Source organism: Bos taurus, chromosome 9 (genome assembly GCF_002263795.3).
Source record: "Bos taurus isolate L1 Dominette 01449 registration number 42190680 breed Hereford chromosome 9, ARS-UCD2.0, whole genome shotgun sequence".
NCBI lineage: Eukaryota > Metazoa > Chordata > Mammalia > Artiodactyla > Bovidae > Bos > Bos taurus.
This window is the reverse complement of record NC_037336.1, coordinates 49,184,447-49,212,284: the sequence shown is the minus strand read 5'-3', so window position 1 is coordinate 49,212,284 and position 27,838 is coordinate 49,184,447. Positions and strand designations below refer to the sequence as shown.

Below are 27,838 nucleotides of genomic sequence, written 5' to 3'. Positions count from 1 at the left end.
TGGCCACCTCATGCAAAGAGTTGACTCATTGGAAAAAACCCTGATGCTGGGAAAGATTGAGGGCGGGAGGAGAAAGGGACGAGGATGAAGGGGAGCAGAAGAGGATGAGATGGTTGGATGGCATCATCGACTTGATGGACATGGGTTTGGGTGGACTCTGGGAGTTCGTGATGGACAGGGAGGCCTGGCATGCTGCGGTTCATGGGATCACAGAGAGTCAGACATGACTGAGCGACTGAACTGAAATGAACTGAAGGTAGATCTGCACACATTGATATTAAGTGGAAAAGGGAAAATTACATACATTTTATACAAACACATACACATGTGTACATAAATATGATCCACTATTAAACTAAAACAAAATCACATATACATATATTTCTCTACATTCTCCAGCTCCTGAGTTGAAATGTTTAGGCAACTTTTTTTAAACCACAATACCCTAATACTATTTCCTTTTCATAGGGTTCTGCAGCATCACTGTGCTCATATTTTCTATATCAGTATCTAATACACTATATTGCTTGCTTAAATATTTGTCTCTCTCAATAAACCACAGGCACAGTCAAGTCAGGGCAGTGATCGCTATTGTATCTACAATGTCTTCAAGTGGTCTGTTGCACTGTCCATACTCAAGGACTGCTGATGGATTATATATTTTTGCAGACAGTAATTACTCCACATATTAGTGGTAACAATTCTTGCCTAATAAGAAAGTAGGACACATATTTCTATATTTAATAGCAGGATTTATCCAACTTATGTTCTACTACATAGATACTTGAGTTTTAAAAAATTTACCTTTAGGATACTGTCACATAATAAAGTTTGTGAATTAGCCAGGGAAATGCTCTCCTTAATTCATTCGTGTAAATGTACCAAACTGACAAATCGAAAAGCTTACACAAGAAAGAGTCCATTTTCTGAGTCCTGGGGAAAGACGGGACTGGCACCCCTACCACTCTCCCTGTGGCCTCAGGGGATGACACTCCAGGTTTCTGGTCTAGATACTACCTCAACTTAGGATGAATATGCTGAAGAAAGGTGGGATCTAGATGGCTCCTTATGTAGTAAGCTAAATAAGCTAAGTGGCCAGTATCCTCAACTTACCAGGAAGAACAGGATTGCATCTCAGAGCATTCTCCAAAGAGGATTAAATATAACTTGAACATTTTGCAATCAGGACTTACAGGTTTTTATAATGTTTCCCTCCTGCCTCTCTTTCTCCACCCCACCCAAACCTGCCCCAGGCTTTTCCCATCAGAACAGGCCAGCTTTTCACTTCCTATGTCTCATAGGCAATAGCTGAGGACTCCAAACATTATTTCCTACTAGGCAAAGGAGGAGAGTGGATAGCCCTATTAACATAGATCAAAACCTATATTTCTATAAGCAAATTTATCAACATTTTAAGTATTCTTATAGCCATGCCTCATTTATCAATGCATTCTAATATACTGTGAATGTTTAATAAAAACACATTCCCTATCTTTCATTCATGCATTTATCAAATACTTATTGTGTATCTACTACTACAAATCTTACAGTTTCTGCCATAAATTAAAAAAAGTACTGACATGTCATAGGGTTTTAAAGAAAAGTAAACAGGTTAATACAATAAAATGTTTAGAATAATGCCTGACACAAAATAGGGATCCATTATGTTTTCTAACATCACCGGTATCATCTTCTTCTTCCTCATTGTAATGAGCCAGGCATGATGCCATGAGCTATGCAATGGTGAAGAAAGATAAAGACAGATAGCCCTTGATCTCACAGTAGTGGAGGTTGTATGGCAATACACATTAGTCAAAAAGTCATAAAATACAAATTTTTACTTGTGATAAGCTACTGAGAATAAGTTCTGCAGTGTTACAACAAATTATAATAGGAAAATTTGACCTAACCAGAATCAGAAAAGCCTTAATTAAGAAAATGACATTTGACATAACATCTAGAGGATAAAAGGGAATTAATTAGGTGAAGGAGAAAAAAGAGAGTAATAAGTAGAAGCAGTTAGAGGCATATAGCATAGTGGGAGACAACATGGATGGGAGAGATTGAACACAGGCAGTGTGTAGTGGAGCAAGCAGGATGAGAAGAATGGAGACTAGTGGAAATAAGACAGGCAGGGGCAGACTACTCGGCCATTTAGTCACTTTCAGTTGTATTCTTGTCACTTCTCACAGTAGCCTGGAAAAGTACGAGAGGCTTTTTTTTTTTTTTTGCTATTGTTTTTCATACAACAGAGTTATGGGAATAGAAAAGGGAAGGAGTAAAACTGACCAGGTTGCTTTCCTGACTGTGGAGGAAGAACTGGAGGGGGCAGATTGGATGCTGATATTCCAGATAGAATACTATAAAAGTAATCAAGGTGAAATATAATTGGAACCTCAAATGAGGAAGATGTCCTAGAGAAGATGGAGAGGACATGGACAAATCTAGGAAATACTTAGGAGATAAAACCAAAAATCAATAGGGAGGGGTGCTGGATTGACTATATTTATCTTATATTTAAATATAGTCTATATATAAGCTAAGCATAGTCAATGACTTTATCTAAATATATATATAATATAAAAAGATATGCTGCAGAAAATTCCTCTGTGTCAGATATTTTACTTCTCTTTACTAAACCCCTTATTCAGGATGCTGCTGCTGCTGCTGCTGCTGCTGCTAAGTAGCTTCAGTCGTGTCCGACTCTGTGCGACCCCATAGACGGCAGCCCATCAGGCTCCCCCATCCCTGAGATTCTCCAGGCAAGAACACTGGAGTGGGTTGCCATTTCCTTCTCCAATGCATGAAAGTGAAAAGTGAAAGTGAAGTCCCTCAGTCGTGTCTGACTCTGCTCGACTCCATGGATTGCATCCCCCCAGGCTCCTCCATCCACGGGATTTGCCAGGCAAGAGTACTGGAGTGGGTTGCCATTGCCTTCTTCGTATTCAGGATGAGATAATCACAAATAAAACATTAAGAAATGCTCAATACAGCTACAAGTTACCCTCTGACACTTGATTTGATAATATAATAGAAGAAAATTAAAGCTGGTTAACCTCTTTATCTCTCCTAGGTCATTAGCTGCCAACACTTATGTGTCAAACTCCTTTTTACAGATTCTACCCCCAATAACTGTAAGATTAAGTTATGAGGTTAAAAGGGGAAAAAAATACTGATATAAAGGAATTCTAGAAGCTGATGCCTATTATTTATTGACAATAATTAACTTCCAAAAAATCTTAGTATGCTGCAGATTTCATTAGAGTCTTTGAGAACTAAAGAAACACACGTATGTTTATGGATCTGCAATTATGAAAGACTACAGAGATAATATGGAGAAGGCAACGGCACCCCACTCCAGTACTCTTGCCTGGAAAATCCCATGGACGGAGGAGCCTGGTAGGCTGCAGTCCATGGGGTCGCTAGGAGTCGGACACGACTGGGCGACTTCACTTTCACTTTTCACTTTCATGCTTTGGAGAAGGAAATGGCAACCCACTCCAGTGTTCTTGCCTGGAGAATCCCAGGGACAGGGGAGCCTGGTGGGCTGTCATCTCTGGGGTCGCACAGAGTTGGACATGACTGAAGCGACTTAGCAGCAGCAACAGAGATAATATACCCTTGACTATTTAATACATATCATATAGCTGAGAAAAAGAGGTAATTTTTTCAAAATGAAACTAATATTTGTGGTTAGTGAGCTCCCATCTGACCATATAATGGTGGAAGGATTTTTCTGAAATTTAATAAGTAATCAAAATACTTGGGATGAGCATCATAGTTCTCTTGATGTTTCCTTTTATTTTTATGTCCCTGTTTATAGGAAACCCAGATTGCTTCTAAGCATGCTATGTATTGTATTATAATTTTACAATAGAAGACATTCTGATTTTTCACTTTAGGAAGAAGAAAATAATAAGATTTCTTTCGGTTTTTGATCTGAGTTTCAGTAAGTTAACACGATATACTTTACAAGCAGGGTTCTTTAATTTGAAAATAAACTTTTTAAGTACTTTGCTATTTTTACTCAACATCCATAGGAGTATAAAACAGTCACATAATTAAAAAAAGAAACTAAATGTTGATGGAAAACAATACAACTAAAAGAAAAAAAAAACATGTACAGAACATAATCCTTACACCTCTCCTCATTCCTCTAATACTACGAAACAAGCTATTTTTTTTTTTTTTTTTGCAAAGGAATACTCATGGCAAAGTTGTTATTTTAAATTGTTTTCAGAGAAAGTAAAGATAGATTCCTGACTACTTTTAAATTTCTCTAAGAAAAGCATCTCACATAATACATAATTTGCAATCACTACACAGACATTCATGTATCAAAAATTATAGCTCTCTTACTACCCTTTCCAACTCAAGTTTATTACAAAGAACAAAACAGTTTAAAACAGTAGTTTAAATCTAGAAATGGGCTTTTTTACTCAAAGCATTTTAATGTATTTTATGAGTAGCTATTAAACCTTGTAAAAGTAAAAATAATCAGTAACTAACACTAAGAACTCCAGGATGCTTCCAAGCAATTTATAGCTTACTTACTAATAAAAGTAATGACACATTCTTCAAAATGGAACTCTTATTACTTCTTAATGGCATGCCTTAGATGCAGGAAATAGTTATCCTGGCAAATAATATTTACATTTCATCAAGGGATTTTGAAAGTGGTAGCCTTCTAGTTCAGTTATAAACACATGGCTAAGCCTTTTAAAACTAACTATTCTGTTAGAGATCAAAGCTTTCACATTTCAGGTTCTATTCCCATTTTCTGGTATATCTCTTAATGAAAGGAGGTTTAAAAATTCATTGTGGCTATTAGTTATTCAATTATATAAATTGGAAATTCAGATTTAAAAAATAGAAAAAGCAAAATGTTTTGACTTATTAAAGACTGAAAAATCATTACTGCCACCAAAAACACACTAATTATACTTGTGCAGTCACCTGAAAAATTAAGCTTAAGCAGTCAAGATTCACCTTCATGTTACAAAAGAATATTGTTGTCTTTTATTCTGCTTCTGAAGTAATACTAAAAAAAAAAAAAAAAATCCTCAAACCCAATAAAAACAACTAGGAAAATAAGAAGCAACACTATAACAAATATAAATACCACAGTAATTTCTAAACTAAATCAATACCTAGAATATTTAGATTTCTTCATTAAGACCCTGCATTTTTCAACTGATTTTAAACTATGCTTAAGTAGCTTAGTAAACAATGATTTTAAATGATTAGCTTTCTTCACTGACTTATGAAACAGATACACTGTTTTTAATGAGCTACATCAGTGATTTTATCCTTAGTTGTACCTGGCAGAGGTTCATATCTATACAAAACCCAGAAGTAGAACCAAATTCTTTTACACTGATAAAATTTTCATTCTACCTCATTTTCACTTGCTCTAGGATTTTTATTCCAGATTTTATCAAGCAGTTGAAATTTACGTTATTTTCTTTTTAGCTCTTCATATAAAATACAGCATTGGGTGGAAGATGGGGTGGGGAGGGATGGTGATTATTATAAGTAAGCTGTAAAACTGTATTTTCCAGAGCAAGATACAATGAATATAGCAACAGGACAATTCAATGTCTAGATCTGTAATATAAAAGGACATGGATTGGAACTTAAGCTGGTCTCTAATATGACTAGATAACAATAAAAAAAGGATAACATAAAAAATAATTTTGCAATGATAAATTTTGAAACGATGAATTGATTAAAAAGCTATTTCTAGTTACTAATTTAAACATGTTACAATGTTAGTACTTTACAGGATTGTTCTGAAAACTGCAGTGTTTTTATTAAGCATTTACACCAATTTTTCAAAAACTGAAGGGGTTTTAATTTTCTATTATATATGCTTTGTTTTCCAGTAGTACACATTTCTAGCCAATCATGCATACTTTTTGATTTTTCAATAGGAAAAGTCTGAAAATACTGTAAACAAACATCCAAGCAAGAGTTAAATAAAACATAAAATACCCATACAGTGTTGTGTACTACTATGAGGAGAGGGGTCTGCAGGACCCTGGGGAGCTAGAAGCAAGGATTTCTCAACTGTACAATTGAGAATTGAATCAAAATGGGTTCAGAAACAGAAAAGACTGATGGTAAACACTGCCTTAAGCTGAGGCCCAGAGACTGAATTCTACAAAAGAGGAATGGCTGAGTGATGTTTGGCTTCTTTCTCAATTGTCGCAAGACTCTTTTGCATTCTGGAACCCTGTATGCTCCAGATCAAAAGAAAATGCATGTGCAGACACGTACACTGCCTCAGCTTCTGCCTCTGTATTAGCACAATGCTTCCTCTAAGCACTATACTGTCATTGTCCAGCAGAATTTTCTGTGATGGCATAATGTTCTACATCTGCATTATTATTCTTTTTTTTTTTTATTGAAGGATAATTGCTTTACAGAATTTTGTTGTTTTCTGTCAAACCTCAAAATGAATCAGGCATAGATCCGGTAATGACTGATGACTACTGAGTAGCTGAAATAAGCCTAGTCCAAATGAAGGAAAAAGCTTTAAATTTTATTAAATTTTAATATAAATAGTCACATGTGGTAACTGGCTACTGTACTGAACTACAGTGCTCTATATTCCCAGTTTAATTAATCAGGAACACACAGCAGGTTTGTGTGTGTGGTCCTCTTTCAACAATCAGTAATCTGCTTTGTTCAGTTAGTTAATATCATTAAAATTGTCATAGACATATATACCTATTGACAAGGATGGTGAGCTGTTTGAGGTACCTTGTTAAATAATTTAAAAAGGCACAACACAAAGCAGCTTGCTTGTACAGTTTTATTAAAAGACAGCTATTGCTTATTAAGAACTTTATACTGATAAGCACAGTTCTAAACACTTCATGTGTAGGAAATCAATTAACTTCTACTTATCACTATGCCATACTGCCATTCATTAAATACATGAATATATTTTGGCACAAAAACGAGAAATAGAAAGTATACACTCAAAACAACTGACAATTGGACATGCTGTTTCTGTTTGCCTATTGTAAAGTTTTTCTGAAATGAAAGAATATGCTTTGAAAAGAGGAACAAAAATTCAAAGTATTAAAAAGAATTAAATACTTGAAAAAGATCTGTAATCCTAAGGTGCTGTGGATAATCTTTCCCTACTTTTCAAAATATTTCTAATCTCTTTAGTCACTTTAGCTTCTACTGCCATTAAAGCAATGTTTTTAGGAGGTTCAAGTTCTGCAAAACAATTAAAAATAAATAGCCATAATCCCCCAATTCACACTTTTATAACACATTCTCTCTCTACAGTTACTTGGCAAAATTTCATAGTAATAAATGGAGAAATGTTATCAAAATCAACCACAATATATAGAATTTATATGGAAAAGAGAAGACCTGAAATAATCAGACAACTGAAAAAGAACAAAGTTGGAGAACTTATACTACCTGATTTCAGGACATACAGTATACATAGTGTAGCAATCAAGACAGTGTAGTACTGGCACAAAGATAAACATATAAATCAATGAAATAGAACAGAATTCAGAAATAGAGCCATATATATAGTGAATTTAGTTTTTAGTAATACTGCCATGGTAATTCAAAGGTGAAAAATAACCTTTTCAACATGATGTCAGAACAACAGATATCCTGAAAAAAGAAAAAAAGAACCTCAATCTGAACTTCTTACACAAAAATTAACTCAAAATAGATCGCAGCCTAAAACTAAAAATTGAAACTATAAAATTTCTAGAGAAAGTTATAAAATTTCTAGAAGAAAACATAAGAAAAAAATTTAGGTTTGATAAATATTTTTAAAACAGCACACAAGTATGCACTATGAAGGATAAAGTCAGTAAGTTAAAACTCTATTAAAATGTCATGTTTAATTTTCAAAAGACAGTATTACAAACATGAAAAGGTAAGTCTGCTAATGGGGAGAAAATACATGCTGAGCACATATGCAACATGGAACTTGTATTTAGAGTCATGCAAACTCTTATGACTCTAAAGTAAGACAAACCACCCACATAAAATACTTCAAACAAGACAAAAGACTTGAAAAGATACATCACCAAAGATGGCATACACAGATGCCAAAAAGACACATAAAATATGCTCAACATCATTAGGAAAATGCAAATTAAAATCACAAAGAGATGCTACCACAAAGTCACTAGAATAGCTAAAATTAAAGTTGAAGTATTAAGGAGGATGTGAAAGAACTGGAATTTTCATACATGGCTGGTAGGAATATAAAATACTTCAGCCACTTTGCAAACAGTTCTGTAGTTTCTTAAAAAGTTTACTATGCATCTACCATAATCCTAGCAACTGTGCTCCTAGGTACTTATTCAAGAAATGAAAGACATATGTCCACAGAAACGAATATACAAGAATGTTCATAGCAGTGTTACTTGTAATAACCAAAAACTGGAACAAAGGCACAGAACTATGAAAATTGACGGGATAAACAAATCATGATATACCCATGCAATACAATATTACCTAGTGGTACAAAAGAATAAACCATTAACACATGCAACAACATGGACGAATATAAAAATAACTACATTGAATGAAAGAAGCCAGATGTTTTTATAAAGCATACACTGTACTATTCTACTTACATACATTTTCTTTATTGTAAACGAACTTTTATTTTAATGACAGAAAGCATTTCAGTGGTTGCCTGGGGATATGAGTGGCAGATGGTGAGAGACAGATTACAAAGAGATGTGAGGAAACTTTTAGGGCTGATGAATATGTTCATTATTTTGACTGTAGTGATGGTTTCACTGGTATGCACATATGTCAAAACTCATTAAATTGTGTTCTTTAAATATGTACATTTTAGCACATTAGTTATACCTCAATAAAGCTGAAATAAAATGTTTAAAGATCAACTAACACACCTGCATTAAATATGACATACAGTACTCTCTAGTGCTTTCCGTAGAATGTAATTATTATTTTTCTTTCTGGTGAGAAAAGATTCAAATTTAGGAACGAATGAATAGCTTTAATTTTCTTATATATATAAAAAAAGATCAAACTTAACATAAAAGCATTCTCTTAAACCAAACCTTCAAAAGGTTTTCTCCCAGAATCAATTCCACAGATTACTATTCTGCCAAAGGGGTAAGTCAAAAGGATACTCTACTTATAATACTATCAAATAAACACCACTCACTTAACTACACTGTCACTTCTAACACTGGAGGGAAAGCCATCATTTTTTTCCTTTTCTCCTGGATTGTAACAGCCAGGCCTAGTTCAAAGAGTCAGTGTAGCACAAATCAAGTGTAAACTCTGGGGTTATTTCTCATGAAGTACAGTGGGTTAGGAGAATAAAGAACTCAATGAAGATGCAGAAAGAAACTAACATTTGTTGAAGGCCAACTATGTACAAAGCTGTTATCTTCAAAATATCTTTTATATGTTATATCAAATAACAGTGAGACACTTAGAATATTTTAGTCTTCTTTAACTTAAAGGAGCAAAGTACTACACAACAAAAATGTTTTTAAGGCAAATAGGAAAAACTAGGTATTATTCTTTTAGACTAATATCTTTTGAGGCTTGGCCCTGCTGTAATCATGACTGATTCCACATACAAAGCACCAAGCCTTACAAGGTTGTGGTGACTTTGATTATCCACAAACCAACAGACAGTAAATATTTCTATGTAATGAATTCAAATTAACAAAGGCTCAAATAAATGATGAACCCAAGTACAATTAGTTTCCTTTAGGAAAGTTATTTATGGCTGTAGCAGCACAAAGCTCTGCAAAAATAAGATTTCATGTATTTCCAGTTTTGATATAGGAAAGATAATTTTTTTACAATAATGTGAAAATGAAAACAATACATCTAAGAGAAGGTATTTAGATCAGTCACAGAAATTACAGAAAACACAGTTCCCTACAAGCCCTAAAATTAGCCAGCTCAGCACTTGCATTTTAGGTTTATAGCAACTTTATAGTTCTGTGGCAGAGTTTGAGAAATGGGCCTTTTTGACAACAATTTCCTTGAAGAGTGATTAAAGCACTCGTAACAACAGAAAACTTGCTTTCAAATCAAGAAGTAAGAAACTGCCCCAAACTAACAACCTCTCAGGATCTTATAGGGCTGTATTTTCTCACTGATATCATACCAGATCAAACTATAGCTTTCTGGAGAAAGCACAAGCACTTGGTATTGTTTAAGAAAGTGTAAGAATTCAGATTAACATTGAATATTTTCATTCATCAGCTCTTTTAAGCAGAGTTGTTTTTTAATTCTAGAGGTAAATGATAAGAATAAACTCACAATATCTCAGATGCTAATGAGTATATAGAATGTCCTTATGTTTCTGTGGATGCCTTAGGAGAAGAAACTTGAAGATGTACTTGAATTATAAAGTCTATGCTCTACCCAAGGCAGTTCAGTTTTAGAGAAATTGACTGTTTAAAAAGTAAATTATGCCAAGACAGTACAGTTTCCCCAGAACTATCATATATTACTGGGTACATACCAATATCTGAAAAGCACATGCCATATCATTAAGACTCATAAAATGTATTTGCCCTAGAGTCGTCAAGAATCATTCTAACTTTTATAGAAGAGGAAGCTCTCTCACCGAATTTTTATTTTTTTAATAACTGCATACGTTTTACATAACTGCATACTTTACAAGGTGCACAAACCTTTTAGCTGCTTTTGTGTAATAGCTAACAAAATAATGGCATTACTGTAGTATTTAACAATATACATGCCAGCAGTGTTAATATAAAACGTTTGATCCCCAACACAGGAAAACAACAAGCGTGGCACACTAAAATGTGTAGTGTCCTACTCAAACTGAGGGCCATGTAAGTCTGTGTAGATTCCAGCGAATGCTGTGCCCAAACAAGGTATTCTAGGATTATAATTCCTAAGTCATAGCATTCTCTGCTTTATGAAAAAATGGTCACAGGGTTGCCTCGCCTGAAATGAGTGAACCATTAGAACACACTGTGCAGAATGGCATGTCATTGTTGTTGTTCAGTCGCTAAGTCATGTCCGACTCTGCAACCCCATGGACTACAGCATGCCAGGCTTCCCTGTCCTTCATTATCTCCCAGAGTTTGCTCAAATTCATGTCCACTGAGTCGGTGATGCTGTCTATCTCATCTCTGCTGCCCTCTTCTCCCAGTCTTTCCCAGCTCAGGGTCATTACAATGGCATATACTTGTGCGTATTTGCTCTTCCAATTCAAACTCAAGGGGAGAGTAAGATTCAGGAAATCCTAACACACGCCTACCCACCACAAGTATGGAGCATTTAGCACCTTTTACCAGATCTATTAGAAATTATACGTGAAAGCGAAAGTAATATTACGTGTGTGTGTGTGTGTGTCTTACTTGCTCAGTCATGTTCGACTCCTGCAACCCCATGGACTGTAGCCCATGAGGCTCCTCTGTCCATGGACTTCTCCAAGCAAGAATACTGGAGTCAGTTGCCATTCCCTTCTCCAGGGAATCTTTCCAACCCACGGATTGAACCCAGGTCTCCTACATGGCAGGCAGATTCTTTCTATCTGAACCACCAGGGAAACCCCAAGTAACATTATATTCCTAACATTCCAGAAACGTTACCCAAGTTCTTTTGGATTAGCTTGCCCTTCCAACTCAATTTTGTTTATAACTCCAGACATCTTTCATGCTCTAAATATTTAAACCCAAACTCTATTCTTACAAGAAGTTATTTTGTTCTACTATATATTCAGGTTCAAAACTGTCTGCTAGGAAAATGTTATTTTGGTATATTACATCCATTTACTCTCCAACCTGTCAGAACTTTGTCCAGAATGTTAAATGGACCAATTCTACTTACATGAGTCAGACAGAAGTCATAGCCTCAATGGCACTGTATAGATTTTGTCCACACTATAAGATCTATGCAACGTACAGTTCAAGGTATTATATATAAGATGTTCAGAAAATGCTTAAGTATAGTATTTTTTACATTATTGTTTCTTTCACAGTCAAAAATACCAATTTAAATGCAAAATTCTCAAATGTGGGAAAATGTGAAGTATGAAAAAATGAAAGTAAATGATATACCTATCAAGCTCTTTTTCTGCTTACTTTCTTTCTAAATATGTAATAGGAAATATATAAGAAATGAAAGGGTATACTTCAGAGCACAAGGTGAGAGGGTCTCTAAAGCTTAGATATGGGCTTTACCAATCAATCTATCATTCTGATCAAAGATTTTTGATTAAAGTTTTCCCATTTAACATGTTGAAGATTCCAACCTTATTCAATTTGAACCTTAATACACACCTAAGTCCCAAGTAACTAAACTCAATTTTGTGATATTTAAATAATTTCTTATAAATTGAAACGGAAAATTAGAGAAAGAAAAAGTAAAAATTTTAATATCTTAAATTTAACCAAATTTGATCAAGATGTCTGAAAAATAGTCTGCTGCTCAAATATTAAACAGCAAAAAAAAAAGTATTCTCTCAAAATAAAAATGGGTATCAGCTGTACTAAAATACCAGAATTAAAATTAAATGGATATGATATGGAAGAAAGTCGTATTAAATGTCATAAAAGGGCATGGAGGAATGGATAAATTAAAAAATGCCTTCTATCGGGAGGAGAAAATTTCAGCACTCTAAGAATGTCTTGATATTTCTAAAAGAGAAACCTGACATCAATGAAGGAGAGGCTATGTTAGAAAAAATAACTGTTTTTGACACTCATTTTGGCACAGAGCAATATTGTACACAAAACCATAACCTAATTAAACACATATCAAACACGAATGCATATTATTTCAAAATATTTGATATTAACTATTAACCTGTACACTATTTGATACAGCAATTTCTGAGTATTCTCGGGAAGACCAGAAGAGTTTATCATTAGTTTTAGATCATGATTAAATTCCAAGTATTCAGTTATGTAGTCACTGTGCTGAAAATTGACACTCCTTTTATAGTTAAAGGATTTGAGCAATTTGTTTTTTGTTTTCTTGGCCGTGCCATGTGGCATGTAGAATTTTAGTTCCTAGACCAGAGACTGAACCTGTGCCCTCTGCAATAGAAGTGCAGAGTCCTAACCAATGGACCACCAGGGCATTCTGTGAGCAAACTGTTTTAAGAAATAAATACATTGCAAGTCACTACTAACAATGAACAGAATTTTCTGGAATATAAATATCAACATTACAAAATTTTTAAAGTATAATTATGCATAAAATATTTGAAGCAGTTGTAAACATTGAAAAGAAAATTTGGTTTAAAACAGACTACTTTCAACATATTCAGGTTTGGTCAAGATACATTAAATCAAAGACCAGAGCAACCCAGAATATTTACCTGAGGCTGATTTCTTAAACCTATCAAAACTATCTTAAAACTATCAACTATCTTAAAACTAACTTTTCTTCCTGGAACATGACTTCACTAGACCAGTGAATATGTTCACGGGTAGCACTTCTCAAGCAAGTTCTAATAATAATTGCTCTGTGAAAGAAGTGATCTATGTTCCATTAAGTTTGAAAAATGCTACAAGGCATCTTAGTTTTTCTTATACACGTAGGATTATCAGTCTCTTACAGGGTTCAGATCATCTGACTATCTGACCATACTTTGCAAGTCACTACCCACAATGAACAGAATTTTCATTCTGTTCTGGCTTTCACTCAGCAGCTCCCCAAAATACTGTACTGCCACACATATACTGGGACAATCTGTTATGGAGTATAATAAAAGTTAAAATTTTTAATTATTTCTCTCATTTTCACTTATGTTCCCTGCATGTGTGCTAAGTCACTTCAGTTGTGTACAACTCTTTGTGACCCCATGAACTGGGGCCTGCCAGGCTCCTCTGTCCGTGGGATTCTCCAGGCAAGAATACTGGCATAGGTTGCCATGCCCTCCTCCAGGGGGTCTTCCAGACCCAGGGATTGAACCCACATCTCTTATGTCTCCTGCAATGCAGATGGGTTCTTTACCACTAGCGCCACCAGGAAAGCCCATTTTTGTTGCCTAAATGAACTGAGAACTTCCAGATGTACAAGCTGGATTTAGAGGAACTAGAGATCAAATTGCCAACATCTGTTGGATCATAGAAAAATCTATAGAATTCCAGAAAAACATCTGCTTCTGCTTCATTGATTACACTAAAGCCTTTGACATTGCAGATCACAACTGTGGAAAATTCTTCAAGGGATGGGAATACCAGACTACCTTTCCTGCCTCATAAGAAATCTGTAAACAGGTCAAGAAACAAGTTAGACCAAGACATGGAACAATGGATTGGTTCAAAATTGGGAAAGGAGTATGTCAAGGCTGTATATTGTCACCCAGCTTATTTAACTTATATATATTCCAAGTACATCATGTGAAATGCTGGGCTGGATGAAGCACAAGCTGGAATCAAGATTGCCAGGAGAAATATCAATAACCTCAGATATGCAGATGACACCACCCTTATGGTAGAAAGTGAAGAACTAAAGAGCCTCTTGATGAAAGTGAAAGAGGAGAGTGAAAGAGTTGGCTTAAAACTCAACATTCAGAAAACTAAGATCATGGCATCTTAGTTAGTGAAGTCCCATCACTTCATGGCAAAAAGATGGGGAACAATGGAAACAGTGGTAGACTTTATTTTTCTGGCTCCAAAATCACTGCAGATGATGACTGCAGTCATGTAATTAAAAGACTCTTTGAAAGAAAAGTTATGACCAACCTAGACAGCATGTTAAAAAGCAGGGACATTACTTTGTCAACAAAGGTCTGTCTAGTCAAGGCTATGTTTTTTCCAGTAGTCATGTATGGATGTGAGAGTTGGACTAAAAAGAAAGCTGAGTGCCGAAGAATTGAAGCTTTTGAATTGTGGCATTGGAGAAGACTCTTGAGAGTCGCTTGGACTGCAAGGAGATCCAACCAGTTCATCCTAAAGGAGACCAGTCCTGGGTGTTCATTGGAAGGACTGATGTTGAAGCTGAAACTCCAATACTTTGGCCACTTGATGCGAAGAGCTGACTCATTTGAAAAGACCCTGATGCTGGGAAAGACTGAAGGCAGGAGGAGAAGGGGACGACAGAGGATGAGATGGTTGGATGGCATTACCGACTCAATGTACATGAGTTTGGGCAGGCTCCGGAAGTTGGTGATGGACAGGGAGGCCTGGTGTGCTGCAGTTCATGGGGTCGCAAAGAGTCGGACACAACTGAGTGACTGAACTGAACTGATGAAGGTGAAAGAGGAAAGTGAAAAAGTTGGCTTAAAACTCAACATTCAAAACTCTAAGATCATGGCATCCAGTCCCATTATTTCATGGCAAATAGATGGAGAGACAATGAAAACAGTGACAGACTTTATTTTCACAGCCTCCAAAAATCACTGCAGATGATAACTGCAGCCATGAAATTATAAGACTTGATCCTTGGAAGAAAAGCTATGACCAACCTAGACAGCATATTAAAAAGCAGAGACATTACTATGCTTACAAAGTCAAAGCTATAGTTTTTTCTGTAGTCATGTATGGATGTGAGAGCTGAACAATAAAAAAGGCTGAGCACCAAAGAACTGATGCCTCTGAACTTTGAAAAAGACTCTTGAGAGTCCCTTAGACAGCAAGGAGATAAAACTAGTCAATCCTAAAGGAAATCAGTCCTGAATACTCACTGGAAGGACTGGTGCTGAAACTGAAGCTCCAATACTTTGGCCACCTGATGAGAAGAGCTGAATAATTGGAAAAGACCCTGATGCTGGGAAAGAATGAAGGCAGGAGGAGAAGGGGACGACAGAGGATGTGATGGTTGGATGGCATCACTGACTCAATGGACATGAGTTTGAGCAAACTCCAGGAGATGAAGGACAGAGAAGCCTAGCAAGCTGTAGTCCACGGGGTTGCAAAGAGTTGGACACAACTGAGCAACTGAGCAACAACAACAAGCAAAAATAAATAAAAGAATTATTGAAATCACAATGTTGGTAAGTTCCCAGTTTTAGCTTTAGCACAAAACCCTCATACTAACTACTGAACACTGAAAAAGTGTACAGCAAAATTTACCTTCAGGACATACAAAACTTCAGGGTAGCTTGCAGCACAATTAGTGTCTGTCCCCAGGCACTGAACATCTTCTTGACACCTGACGCCCACAGAGGCAATCCACAGAGAGCTCTTCTCTCTCATCTACTATGCAGACCAACCAGACCCAATTTAAAATCAGCTAAGGCAATTTAATAAATGGATACTTTGAAACTGCTAAAGAGGCACATCACTTCATGGGAAATAGATGGGGAAACAGTGGAAACAGTGTCAGACTTTATTTTTTGGGGGCTCCAAAATCACTGCAGATGGTGACTGCAGCCATGAAATTAAAAGACACTTACTCCTTGGAAGGAAAGTTATGACCAACCTAGATAGCATATTCAAAAGCAGAAACATTACTTTGCCAACAAAGGTCCGTCTAGTCAAGGCTATGGTTTTTCCAGTGGTCATGTATGGATGTGAGAGTTGGACTGTGAAGAAAGCTGAGTGCCGAAGAATTGATGCTTTTGAACTGTGGTGTTGGAGAAGACTCTTGAGAGTCCCTTGGACTGCAAGGAGATCCAACCAGTCCATTCTGAAAGAGATCAGCCCTGGGATTTCTTTGGAAGGAATGATGCTAAAGCTGAAACTCCAGTACTTTGGCCACCTCATGCGAAGAGTTGAATCATTGGAAAAGACTCTGATGCTGGGAGGGATTGGGGGCAGGAGAAGGGGACGACAGGATGAGATGGCTGGAAGGCTCACTGACTCGATGGACGTTGAGTATGAGTGAACTCTGGGAGTTGGTGATGGACAGGGAGGCCTGGCGTGCTACGATTCATGGGATTGCAGAGTCGGACACGACTGAGCAACTGAACTGAACTGAAAGAGGCACAACAAATGAACCCTCAGGAAGATGTAGGATTAAGACACTTTTGGAGATACAAGTTCATAATTCAGTAAATAGCTACTTAATGATGATTTTACATATACCTCAAATGTGTCCCTTAAAACACCAGCCTTGTTATGACTCAAATCTAGGATTCTTTCGCGAAACATTTTACATTTTCTGTCTAAAAGTACTAGGTCAAGTGATAATTTTATAAAATGATCTAGTTAATTCAATTAGAAGAGTAATTTATTTTTATTATAAATAGAGTATGAATGAATTCCTTAGACGTGAAGTTACTAAAAGTAAATTTTTTGAATTATGTCTAAATGGAAGACGGAAGAGCACACAAAATAAAATATTTTATGTTATAGATGTCATCAGGAGATTTAAGATTCATATGTTTAAAGAATCCTGTTTTTTTTTTTTTTTCTTGAATGAGACACAAAGGTAATTTATCAAGAATTTCCCCCTTAAAATAAGGTCTGGAATTGTCATTAATCAAAGAAACACTGGTAGTTTAAAACTTGCTCTGAGTGGGTGTTTATATTCAATTAGCCAAATTTAAAGGACAAATGATGTTTCCAAATGTCATAATAGTTAAACCTCTTTCTCACAAGTGAAAAATACATTAGAATGATTTTGAATTCTGAACATTATACTACTTTTACTTTTCTGTTTTACGACATTTTTTCTTCTCAGAGATAAAAATATTGTTCTGTTTTCAACTTTTAATTCAGTAATTCTGCAAAATATATCGAGGCTCCGGACTTCTAAAATAAAAAAAAATCAACTTTTTTAGTAACCCCTCACTTATATCTTAGTCATTATTTTGTGATCATTTTAATTGTCTTGTCCATTACCATAAGAACAGTGAATTTTCTAACTTTCACTCAATAAAGCAGAATGAACTGGTATAAATTCCACTCTTCAGTTCAAAAACACATAAGAGGAACTACTTAAAGCAACACAAACACACATACACTAAGCTAAAGAAATCAGGGTCAGCGACTGCTGCTGCTGCTGCTAAGTTGCTCCAGTCGTGTCTGACTCTGTGCGACTCCATAGACGGCAGCCCACCAGGCTCCCCCGTCCCTGGGATTGTCCAGGCAAGAACACTGGAGTGGGTTGCCATTTCCTGCTCCAATGCATGACTACTCTCAAAGTTATTGAGACCAAACTGCTGTAATTTATAGATTATATCACCATCAACAGAGACAATCGATCAAGGCTTCCTGGTAATCAGGGGTAAAGAATCTGCCTATAATGCAGGAGACGTGGGTTCACTCCTTGGGTCTGGAAGATTCCCTGGAGAAGGAAATGGCAACCCATTCCAATATTCTTGCTGGAAAATCCAATGGACATAGGAGCCTGGCAGGCTACAGTCCACGGGGTCATAAAAGAATCAGACATGACTTAGTGACTAAACAACAATGGAAACAGATAATCAAAGATATTTAAGATAAGCTGTTAGCATGTAATATAAACATACAGAAATTGATACTGTTCTTAAACTCCAATGGTACCTATTACATAAGAGAAATTTTAAAAGACAGCAAAAGATACTACAAGATCCTCTGAAATAAATCTTAAAAGAGATGTATTAATAGAAGACCCACAATGAAAATTACAAAACATTTTGAAGGGCAAAAAAGACCTAAAAAGTGGAATATATACAATACTCATGGATGGAGAGATGACATGATAAACCTGTCAGTTCTCCTCCAAACTAATTCATAAACTCAATGCAAAATCACAACAGATCCTTTTAAATTAGAGTCTGATTTCAAAATGAAAATGCTCAAATAAAGGTTGAAGAACATCTAAAGTTATTCTGAAAAATAAGAATAAAATAAAATGTGGAATTTGTTTATATTCAAGACTTATTCTAAAATAACAGTAATTAAAACAGCATAGGCCTAAGACCAGGCTAGAGATACACAACATGAACGCAATAACAGAAAATTCAGTCATAGCCACAACAGTAGAATTTTGAATATCATAAAGATGGCATTTCAAATTTACCAGGAAAATTTATAAAAAAGGTGATGATGAAATAGTTGGCTTTTCTTAGGTTAGAAAAAAAAAAAATTAGAATTCTGCCCTCACAGATATAACAACTAAAATTCAGAGACTCAAGACTTAAATATGAAAAACAAGTTTTAACTCTACTAGAAGAAAAATATAGGAGAAAGATCTCATAAACTTGGGTTAAAGAATAGGCATTCCTCGTTTCCCTGTATCTCACTTGCTGTGCATTGCAGATACTGTGTTTTTTTTTTACAAATGGTGAAGGTTTGTGGCAACCCTGCACTGTCAGATGATAGCTAGCGTTTTTTAGCGTTACTAATTTTAAAATTAAGACATTACATTATCTTTTAAGACACAGAGCTACTGAACATGAACTCAGCTAAGGTACAGTATAAATAACTTTTACATGAATTGGGAAACCAAAAAATTCATGACTTGCTTTATTGCAATATTTGCTTTATTGTGGTCATCTGGAACCAAACTGGCACTATCTCCAAAGTATGCATGTAGTGTTTCCAAGAAAATAAAACAAACTTCTTGTAATTTTAAGTCTGGCTGGATAAGACAGATTAGACACATTTCATCTCATCAATAATTTATTACACCTAAAAGCCCTAGAGACTTCCCTGGTGGCTCAGATGGTAAAGCGTCTGCCTACAACGCGGGAGACCTGGGTTTGATCCCTGGGTGGGGAAGATCCTCTGGAGAGGGAAATGGCAACCTACCCCAGTACTCTTGCCTGGAAAATCCCATGGATGGAAGAGCCTGGTAGGCAATAGTCCGAGGGGTCGCAGAGTCGGACACGACTGAGTGACTTCACCTTACCTTACCTTACCTTACCTTACCTTACCTTAAAAGCCCTAGATAAAATATATGAAACAGACATCAGAAGACTCTAAAATTCAGAAAGAAGAAGTGAAGAGGGATCTCGGGATTCAACAAATAACATGGCAGTGAGTTCCCTAGGGTTTCTTTCTTTGGCCTCTATATATCCCAACCAGTTGTTGAAGAAGCTCAAAATGAGACAGCAAAAAGGGTGCAGAACCCACTCCCAAAACAAAATAAAACATTCAAGATCCAAAGATACTTTTATATATTTTCTCTAAACAAAGTACTGATGGAGGGCAGCCCTGATGAACAGAAACTTTTGGATAACACCAGAGAAATAGGAGAGGAGAAAAAGGAGAGGAGAAACCTTTTCTAAAATTTCTGACCAGCATTTTCACTGAGATTCAAAAGAATACTGCATCTCTGATATTAGGAAAGAATGCAGAAGGGATAATCTGAATTGAGGAAATAATGTAAGAAAAAGTGTGACTGCTCCATGGAATCACTGAAAAGCCAAATGAATATTATAAAATAGCAATTTATCTTGATAAAGCATACATTTAGGGGAGAAGTTTGAAATTAATGGTAGGTATAGAATAATGAAAAATAAGTTCTGAAAAGTGGATTGATGTTTTCACTGATGACAACCTTACTGTTTAAAGTTGCTCTTCAGTTGAACAACAAAGAGGTGTCTGTTCCCTACACAGACTATTTCTCATGACTAATAAATCTTAGAACTATACAATTCTCTCTTGTAAAAGGAAATTTTATATCAAATCTCAATAAAATCATAACCTCTGCTTGACCTGACAATCCCTGCTGCTAAGTCGCTTCAGTCGTGTCCGACTCTGTGCGACCCCAGAGATGGCAGCCCACCAGGCTCCCCTGTCCCTGGGATTCTCCAGGCAAGAACACTGGAGTGGGTTGCCATTTCCTTCTCCCATGCATGAAAGTGAAAAGTGAAAGTGAAGTTGTTCAGTCGTGTCCGACTCCTAGCAACCCCATGGACTACAGCCTACCAGGCTCCTCTGTCCATGGGATTTTCCAGGCAAGAGTACTGGAGTGGGTTGCCATTGACAATCCCTGCTGCTAAGTCACTTCAGTCGTGTCCGACTCTGTGCGACCCCAGAGATGGCAGCCCACCAGGCTCCCCTGTCCCTGGGATTCTCCAGGCAAGAACACTGGAATGGGGTGCCACTGCCTTCTCCAATGCATGAAAGTGAAAAGTGAAAGCGAAGTCACTCAGTCGTGTCCGACCCTCAGCGACCCCATGCACTGCAGCCTTTCAGGCTCTTCCGTCCATGGGATTTTCCAGGCAAGAGTACTGGAGTGGGGTGCCATTGCCTTCTCCGTGACAATCCCTAGTGAACCACAAAACAGATTACATCTCGCATTATATTTAATTTATACAAGATTCTTAACAAGCTAGGTAGTTGCGGTTAATTCAATAAGCAATAAAGAGCCAATGAAATTTTATGAGCAAGGAAATAATACGATCAGAACAGCATAACAGAGAGCTTGCAAAATGAGATCAATTTGCCTTCGCATGCTAAAGTAAAATAAAATAAACCAATGACATTGAAAACATCTTTTTAAAATGACAGGGAAAATTTAAGATTATATTTAATTGTTTAAGTTATTGGGAAACTTACTTACCAAAAGAAATATACAATGGGAATCATTAAAAAGCTATTAAAAATTCTAAAAGTGGAAAAGGAAGGAAAGCAGGAAATTAAAAATTCAAAAAAAGTTGAGTGTGTCTGTTCTCCCGCATGCCCTGCAATATTCCTGTTTTGTTCTCTCTACAGCCCAATCTCGAAGGTGGTGACAGCAGTGCAGTCTATTAATCTGTACAAATGTGAGAATACATAGAAAGATAGGGTGGAAGAGGCTAATAACTATATAGTTTCAGGTCTACAGAAATTACTGTCACAGATAGTAGGGGTACACTGGAGGAGAATGAAAAGCAAGCATAAAATAGGAAGCCACTGATAAACTATTACCGTGGCCAAGCACACGGTTCCTGCCCTTACAGAGTTAACAAATATTGCCAAAGCATCCAGAGCAGATCTAGGGAAGTACGGAGATGAGCAAACGAGAGACAAAGAGATGGTAATCAATCTTCTGAAAATATAATACATAAATCGAGATAGATTTTGACAAGTTTTGCTTTCTGTATGTATGAAATGAAGGCACTACTCAATAAGGTTACTGTAATGACTTAGTGAGAATGTATATATGCACTTACTATAGTGATTGGTCCATAATTTGAATTCAAATGTTATAATCTCTTTCCATAAATATTCTTTCATAAGCATTAGTAATGCAACTGAATATGGCGCACTAGCAATCAAAATTTTATTTGAGAGTGGTCCAAATTTCTAAGACCAGATCCAAAATCATGGGCTTGGTGGACTAGGTATTTTTTTATGAATATAAATGAATGATGTTACAGGACTCAGGCAAGAGGAAATAAGGTACTTACAGAGTTCAAACTGAGTTTTTTAGAACTCAGGGTAAGATTCAGACAAATGTCAATGGATAAAGGAAGATACGAAAAAGAGAAAATGCAAGATGAAACTTACTAACCAGAAAATTCATTTGAGAAAATGTTGAGTAAGGTGATTTTAGAAAAAGTAAGAACAGTCTTGCTGAAGTCTATATTAGGAAATCATTAAAAAGGCTGAAGATTAGACTGGATGAAGATTATGAAGAGAATCCAATGTAATATACAAGGAGCTTTCTCCTAAAGTAGTGGTTCTTAAAACGTTTTGCCTTTGGGACTCCTCTGCACTCTTAAAAACTACTGAGGCTCCAAAAAAGCTTTTTTTTCCTGGATTACATCTATCAATATGTCTTATATTATAAATTGAAACTAAGAGATCCTTACAACACACGAATACAAAGTACTCATTCCATTAACTGTCATTGATGATGAAAATCACATGTTATGTAGCTGGAAAGCCAACTGTATTCTTGTGAGATAATGAGAGTAAAAGAAAATAACATCATAATATTGTTACAAAAATGCATTTTAACCTCTTTGCTCCCCTGAGGAGTCTCAGCAAATTCTGGGTGTCTCCATATCCATTTTGAGAGTGGCCTTTCTATAGCAATGAGAATGACCAAATCAATGCAGGGAATTGTTTTTGTTTTTGTTTTTTTTCACCAGTCTGTTACTGGTATGCAGAAAGACTAGAGCAGAAAGATACAGAGGAAAGGCCCTAGATGGGGCATAGCAGTGAGTTAGATAGGATTACCACAGCCAAATTTAACATTTACAGAAAATTTCATGAGTCTAGAATTGCAAGTAGCAAAAGAGAAACAAACTGACTTAATTTCTTCCCTTACTTTCATTGTACCACTTTTTCCCTCCATGGACATACCATACCCTTGTTTTACTGATTTTCTTTCAAATACTACCAAGTTCCTTTGGTATCCTGGTGGTTTAAATCACCAAGACCACCACCAACAACAATAAATTGTGTTGGCAAAAGTGACATATTTTAGCAGAAACATCACAGACTTTGAAATCTGAAAACCTGGAATCCAGTTCTTTCTACATGATTTACTAGAAATGGGACCCCAGGCAAGAACTGTTACCTCAGTGAGCCTCATTCTCCTCAATAGAACTGCAGTGTTACATTTGTATTGAGTGATAGGTTATGAAACAACTGAAGAAAAATAATTATGCTAAATAAAACAATGCCTAAAGTAAAATGAAAACTATGCATATTTTATAGATGATAACACTAACACATTCTTATGGTAGAAAACTTGGGGGAAAAATCTTCCATAATCCTACAACCAGACATAACTACTATTAATGTAATTATTCCTCCTGATAGTGATTTGGTTGTTATATAGCATAGATAATTATATTAATATAAAGAATTGTTTCTGTATTTTTTTTCTTAACTTTAATTTCTAAGATCATTAAAAATTCCCAGAAAACATCACTTTAAGGAATATTTTACTTCATCAAGTGAAATACTGTTCAACTAGTCTTCTATTCATACAGATATTTAACTTCTTCTTAATCTTTGCTATGTATTTTTTAAAATACTACAGAACACTGTTGCTGTTTAGTCACTAAGTCATGTCTGACTCTTTTGCGACCGCATGGACTGTAGCCCGCCAGGCTCTTCTGCACATGGGATTTCCCAGGCAGGAATCCTGGAGAGAGCTGCCATTTCCTTCTCCAGGAGACCTTTCTGAGCCAGGGACCAAACCTGCATCTCCTGCATTGGCAGGTGGATTCGTTACCACTGAGTCACCAGGGAAGCCCCTATATGAACATGCCTGTATACAAATATTAAGATTTGATTTTTTCAAGAGTGTCTATGAAAAAAGAAGGGTGTGGACAAAAAGTAAAAATAATAACTGGCAAAACTGACCAAAATGTTTATTACAATGCACTCTATCCTTATCAAGTCCGAAATACATTCAGCTGGAACTTGATTTTCTGTCTTTGCTATGTGGTTCACTATACCCAGTATTCCCATTGTTGGGTTGGATTGTTGCATCCCCAAATGTACATCTACCCAGAAGTTAACCTTATTTAGAAAAAGTATCTTTGTGGACATACTGAAGGTAAGGACCTTCAGATAAGATCATATGTATTAGGGTAGGTCCTAAAGACTGTTCTTAGAAAAGCAGGAGGAAAAATATGCAGAAGTGTCCATGTGAGAAGCAGGCAGAGACTGGAGTGATGTGTGTACAGGCCATAGAATGCCAAGGACTGCCCGCAGCCACCAAAAACTAGGAGAGAGACGTGAAAAGGATACTGTATCAGAGCCTCCAGAAGGAACTAAATCCCACCGTCACCCTGATTTCAGACTTCTGACCTCCAGAACTGTGAGAGAATTAAGTTTCTGATATTTAAGCTACAAAGCTTGTGATAATTTGTTATGGCAGCCTTAGGACCTGAAGATAATCTCCAATCACATTTTAAATCAATGCCTATTCACTGTTTCAAAAGCCTCATCACCTATTTTCCACTAAATTCCCCTGAATTCTCCCATTAATATTTGGTTATACATTATTTTATTTTTTAAAGCACTATAAACATCACCTTACTTACATGATGCATCCATTAATGATAATCTAGTTGCAATTCTAATGTAGTTTTTGTTTACTCAGTCATAATATAAGATCTTCACAGGCAGGGATTGTATCTTAGATGCCTTAGTTGTCATACATTTCACTTAACACAGTGCTATATACAGTGTATGATTTAATGGTATCCTATTTGCTAAAAAAGTGAAAGTGAAGTAGCTCAGTCGTGTCCGACTCTTAGCGACCCCGTGGACTGTAGCCTACCAGGCTTCTCCCTCCATAGGATTCTCCAGGCAAGAACACTGGAGTGGGTTGCCATTTCCTTCTCCAGGGTATCTTCCCTACCCAGGGATCGAACTCTGGTCTCCCACATTGCAGGCAGATGCTTTAACCTCTGAACCACCAGGGAAAAAAAGGATGACTAAAAACTTTTTTATGTGCATTAAATCTTCATGGAATAGTTTAGAATGCTATGGGATCATTTAAAGGTCTATATATTTTCCTGCTCTTAAAACTGAAGCCTGGTCTTATCTACATCCTCACTGCCTATTGTTTTAAAAGCTCAATATCTATTGTCAATGACTTAAATATCTACACTAGCAATCTAACAATATTCAAGATACAGCAAGAATTATGGAAATTAGAAGGGATATAACAGAATAAAGCACCAGTAAAAACCTCTTCTGTAGATGCTAAGATGTGGTTACAAACAAAAGAAGTTCACCACATAATATTCATATTACATTTTATAGTTACTTAAGGAACAGTTGTTTAACAATTTTCACAACTACCTGGAAAAAAAAGATAGTATTAAACAACAACAAAAAAATCTAAGTATACAACATACCTGAGTTCGTAAAATTTCATTTTTTGACAACTGCATGTCACCAGTCAATTCTTTCACAACGATGCCCAGTGGCTCCAGACGTTTGCTGAAGTAATTTGTCATTTCAGCTGCCAAGGCTTTCATTGGAGCAACATATACAATCTGTGCCCAAGAAACACTAGCTTGATGAATGAGTAAAACTACAATGCCATTTGTTTCAAAGAAGTCAACTGAAGTCATATTTATTACGACACATGATTCTAGCCACTTATGGTGAAAAATCTTAATACTGATAGATGAAAGATACTTATCTTTGTTGTATAAGTGTACAGCTGTTCAAAGAACTATGGAATGTTTATATAGCATCATCACTTTGAAAATTGGTGCTTTAAAGCTAAGTGCATTTTGATAGCTTTCACAGGGATAGTGGGACTTTCATAACACAAAGAGGTATTGCCTAAAAGTAACGAAGGAAACCATGCAGCATTCTTTATATGACTTCATTTATAATATCCTTAAAAACTACCACATATCAGACAATATATACAACTGCAAAATGATTTTAGATTTTACAATTTAAAAAGCTGTTGTTCAATTTAGTTCCTACCTTAAATTCATTCTTTTTGATAACACCTTGCTGAAAATGTTGGCGAATTTCATGTAAAACTGTAAGCATCGCAATGTTGGTTTTTCCAGCTCCAGTAGGGGCACAAATCAGCATGTTCTCATTGGTGTTGTAGGCAGTCTCAAACACAATTGACTGGATTCTATTGAGTCTCCTCATTCCTTTAAAAGCCAGCTGTCCAATCTAAAAAGAAAAAAAAAAAAAATTATCCACGATAAACTAAAAATGTGAAGGTCCCACACAAAACATTAAATGCCATCTTTTTTTAATTAAAAAGAAAGACTTAGTCTCTCAAATCCTGTATCTAAGCTATATGCAGTTGAGAACAACTCACAACTACTGCATAATTCTAATGCACCTGGGAATTGAAACTCACTAAATTTGAAAAATATGATGAGATCAAGATTGCTGGGAGAAATATCAATAACCTCAGATATGCAGATGACATCACCCGTATGGCAGAAAGTGAAAAAGAACTAAAGAGCCTCTTGATGAAAGTGAAAGAGGAGGGTCAAAAAGTTAGCTTAAAGCTCAACATTCAGAAAACTAAGATCATGGCATCCAGTCCCATCACTTCATGGCAAATAGATGGGGAACAATGGAAACAGTGAGAGATTTTATTTTGGGGGGCTCCAAAATCACTGCAGATGGTGACTGCAGCCATGAAATTAAAAGACACTTACTCCTTGGAAGAAAGCAACCTAGACAGCATATTGAAAAGCAGAGACATTACTTTGCCAACAAAGGTCCATCTAGTCAAGGCTATGGTTTTTCCAGTGGTCATGTATGGATGTGAGAGTTGGACTGTGAAGAAAGCTGAGGGCCGAAGAATTGATGCTTTTGAACTGTGGTGTTGGAGAAGACTCTTGAGAGTCCCTTGGACTGCAAGGAGATCCAACCAGTCCATTCTGAAGATCAGCCCTGGGATTTCTTTGGAGGGAATGATGCTAAGGCTGAAACTCCAGTACTTTGGCCACCTCATGCGAAGAGTGGACTCATTGGAAAAGACTCTGATGCTGGGAGGGATTGGGGGCAGGAGGAGAAGGGGACGACAGAGGATGAGATGGCTGGATGGCATCACTGACTCGATGGACGTTAGTCAGGGTGAACTCCGGGAGTTGGTGATGGACAGGGAGGCCTGGCGTGCTGCGGTTCATGGGGTCACAAAGTGTCAGACACGGCTGAGCAACTGAACTGAACTGAGCTGAATTGAAGGACTTATATAGATATTCTTTCTCTTAACAAAAGTTAGAGAGTATCTAAAATGATCCTTACAACACATTAGTTTGTGGTTTAAAGGGGGAAAAGGTGATAGAATTATATTATATCAGTTTAGCTGTCTATATTAAAGACACAAACTATGTGCTGAGGCATCTGAGGGAGAGTTTCAGTAAGCAGAATGCTATTTCAGGCAGAAGGAACAGAGTATTAGAAAGACATCTGGAACTTGTTAAAAATTAGTAGTGGTATAACAGAGACGGGAGGAAGGGGCAGCAGAGATGATGTAGATGGAACAGGAGGTCATAACCAGACTAAGAAGACTGAACTACTGTAGAGAACTCTATATTCAA

General features: G+C 36.4%; 1 protein-coding gene across 1 annotated transcript in view; it reads right to left on the bottom strand.

The window, feature by feature from the left end:
* ASCC3 (activating signal cointegrator 1 complex subunit 3) overlaps positions 1–27,838 on the bottom strand; it is a 332,797-nt gene that overhangs the window by 217,535 nt on the left and 87,424 nt on the right. The window contains exons 9-10 of the mRNA NM_001206118.2: positions 26,250–26,450; positions 25,664–25,804 (exon numbers count right to left, since the gene is read on the bottom strand). Of these exons, the coding sequence (NP_001193047.1) occupies positions 25,664–25,804; positions 26,250–26,450 (342 nt within the window). The remainder of the gene's footprint in view (positions 1–25,663; positions 25,805–26,249; positions 26,451–27,838) is intronic.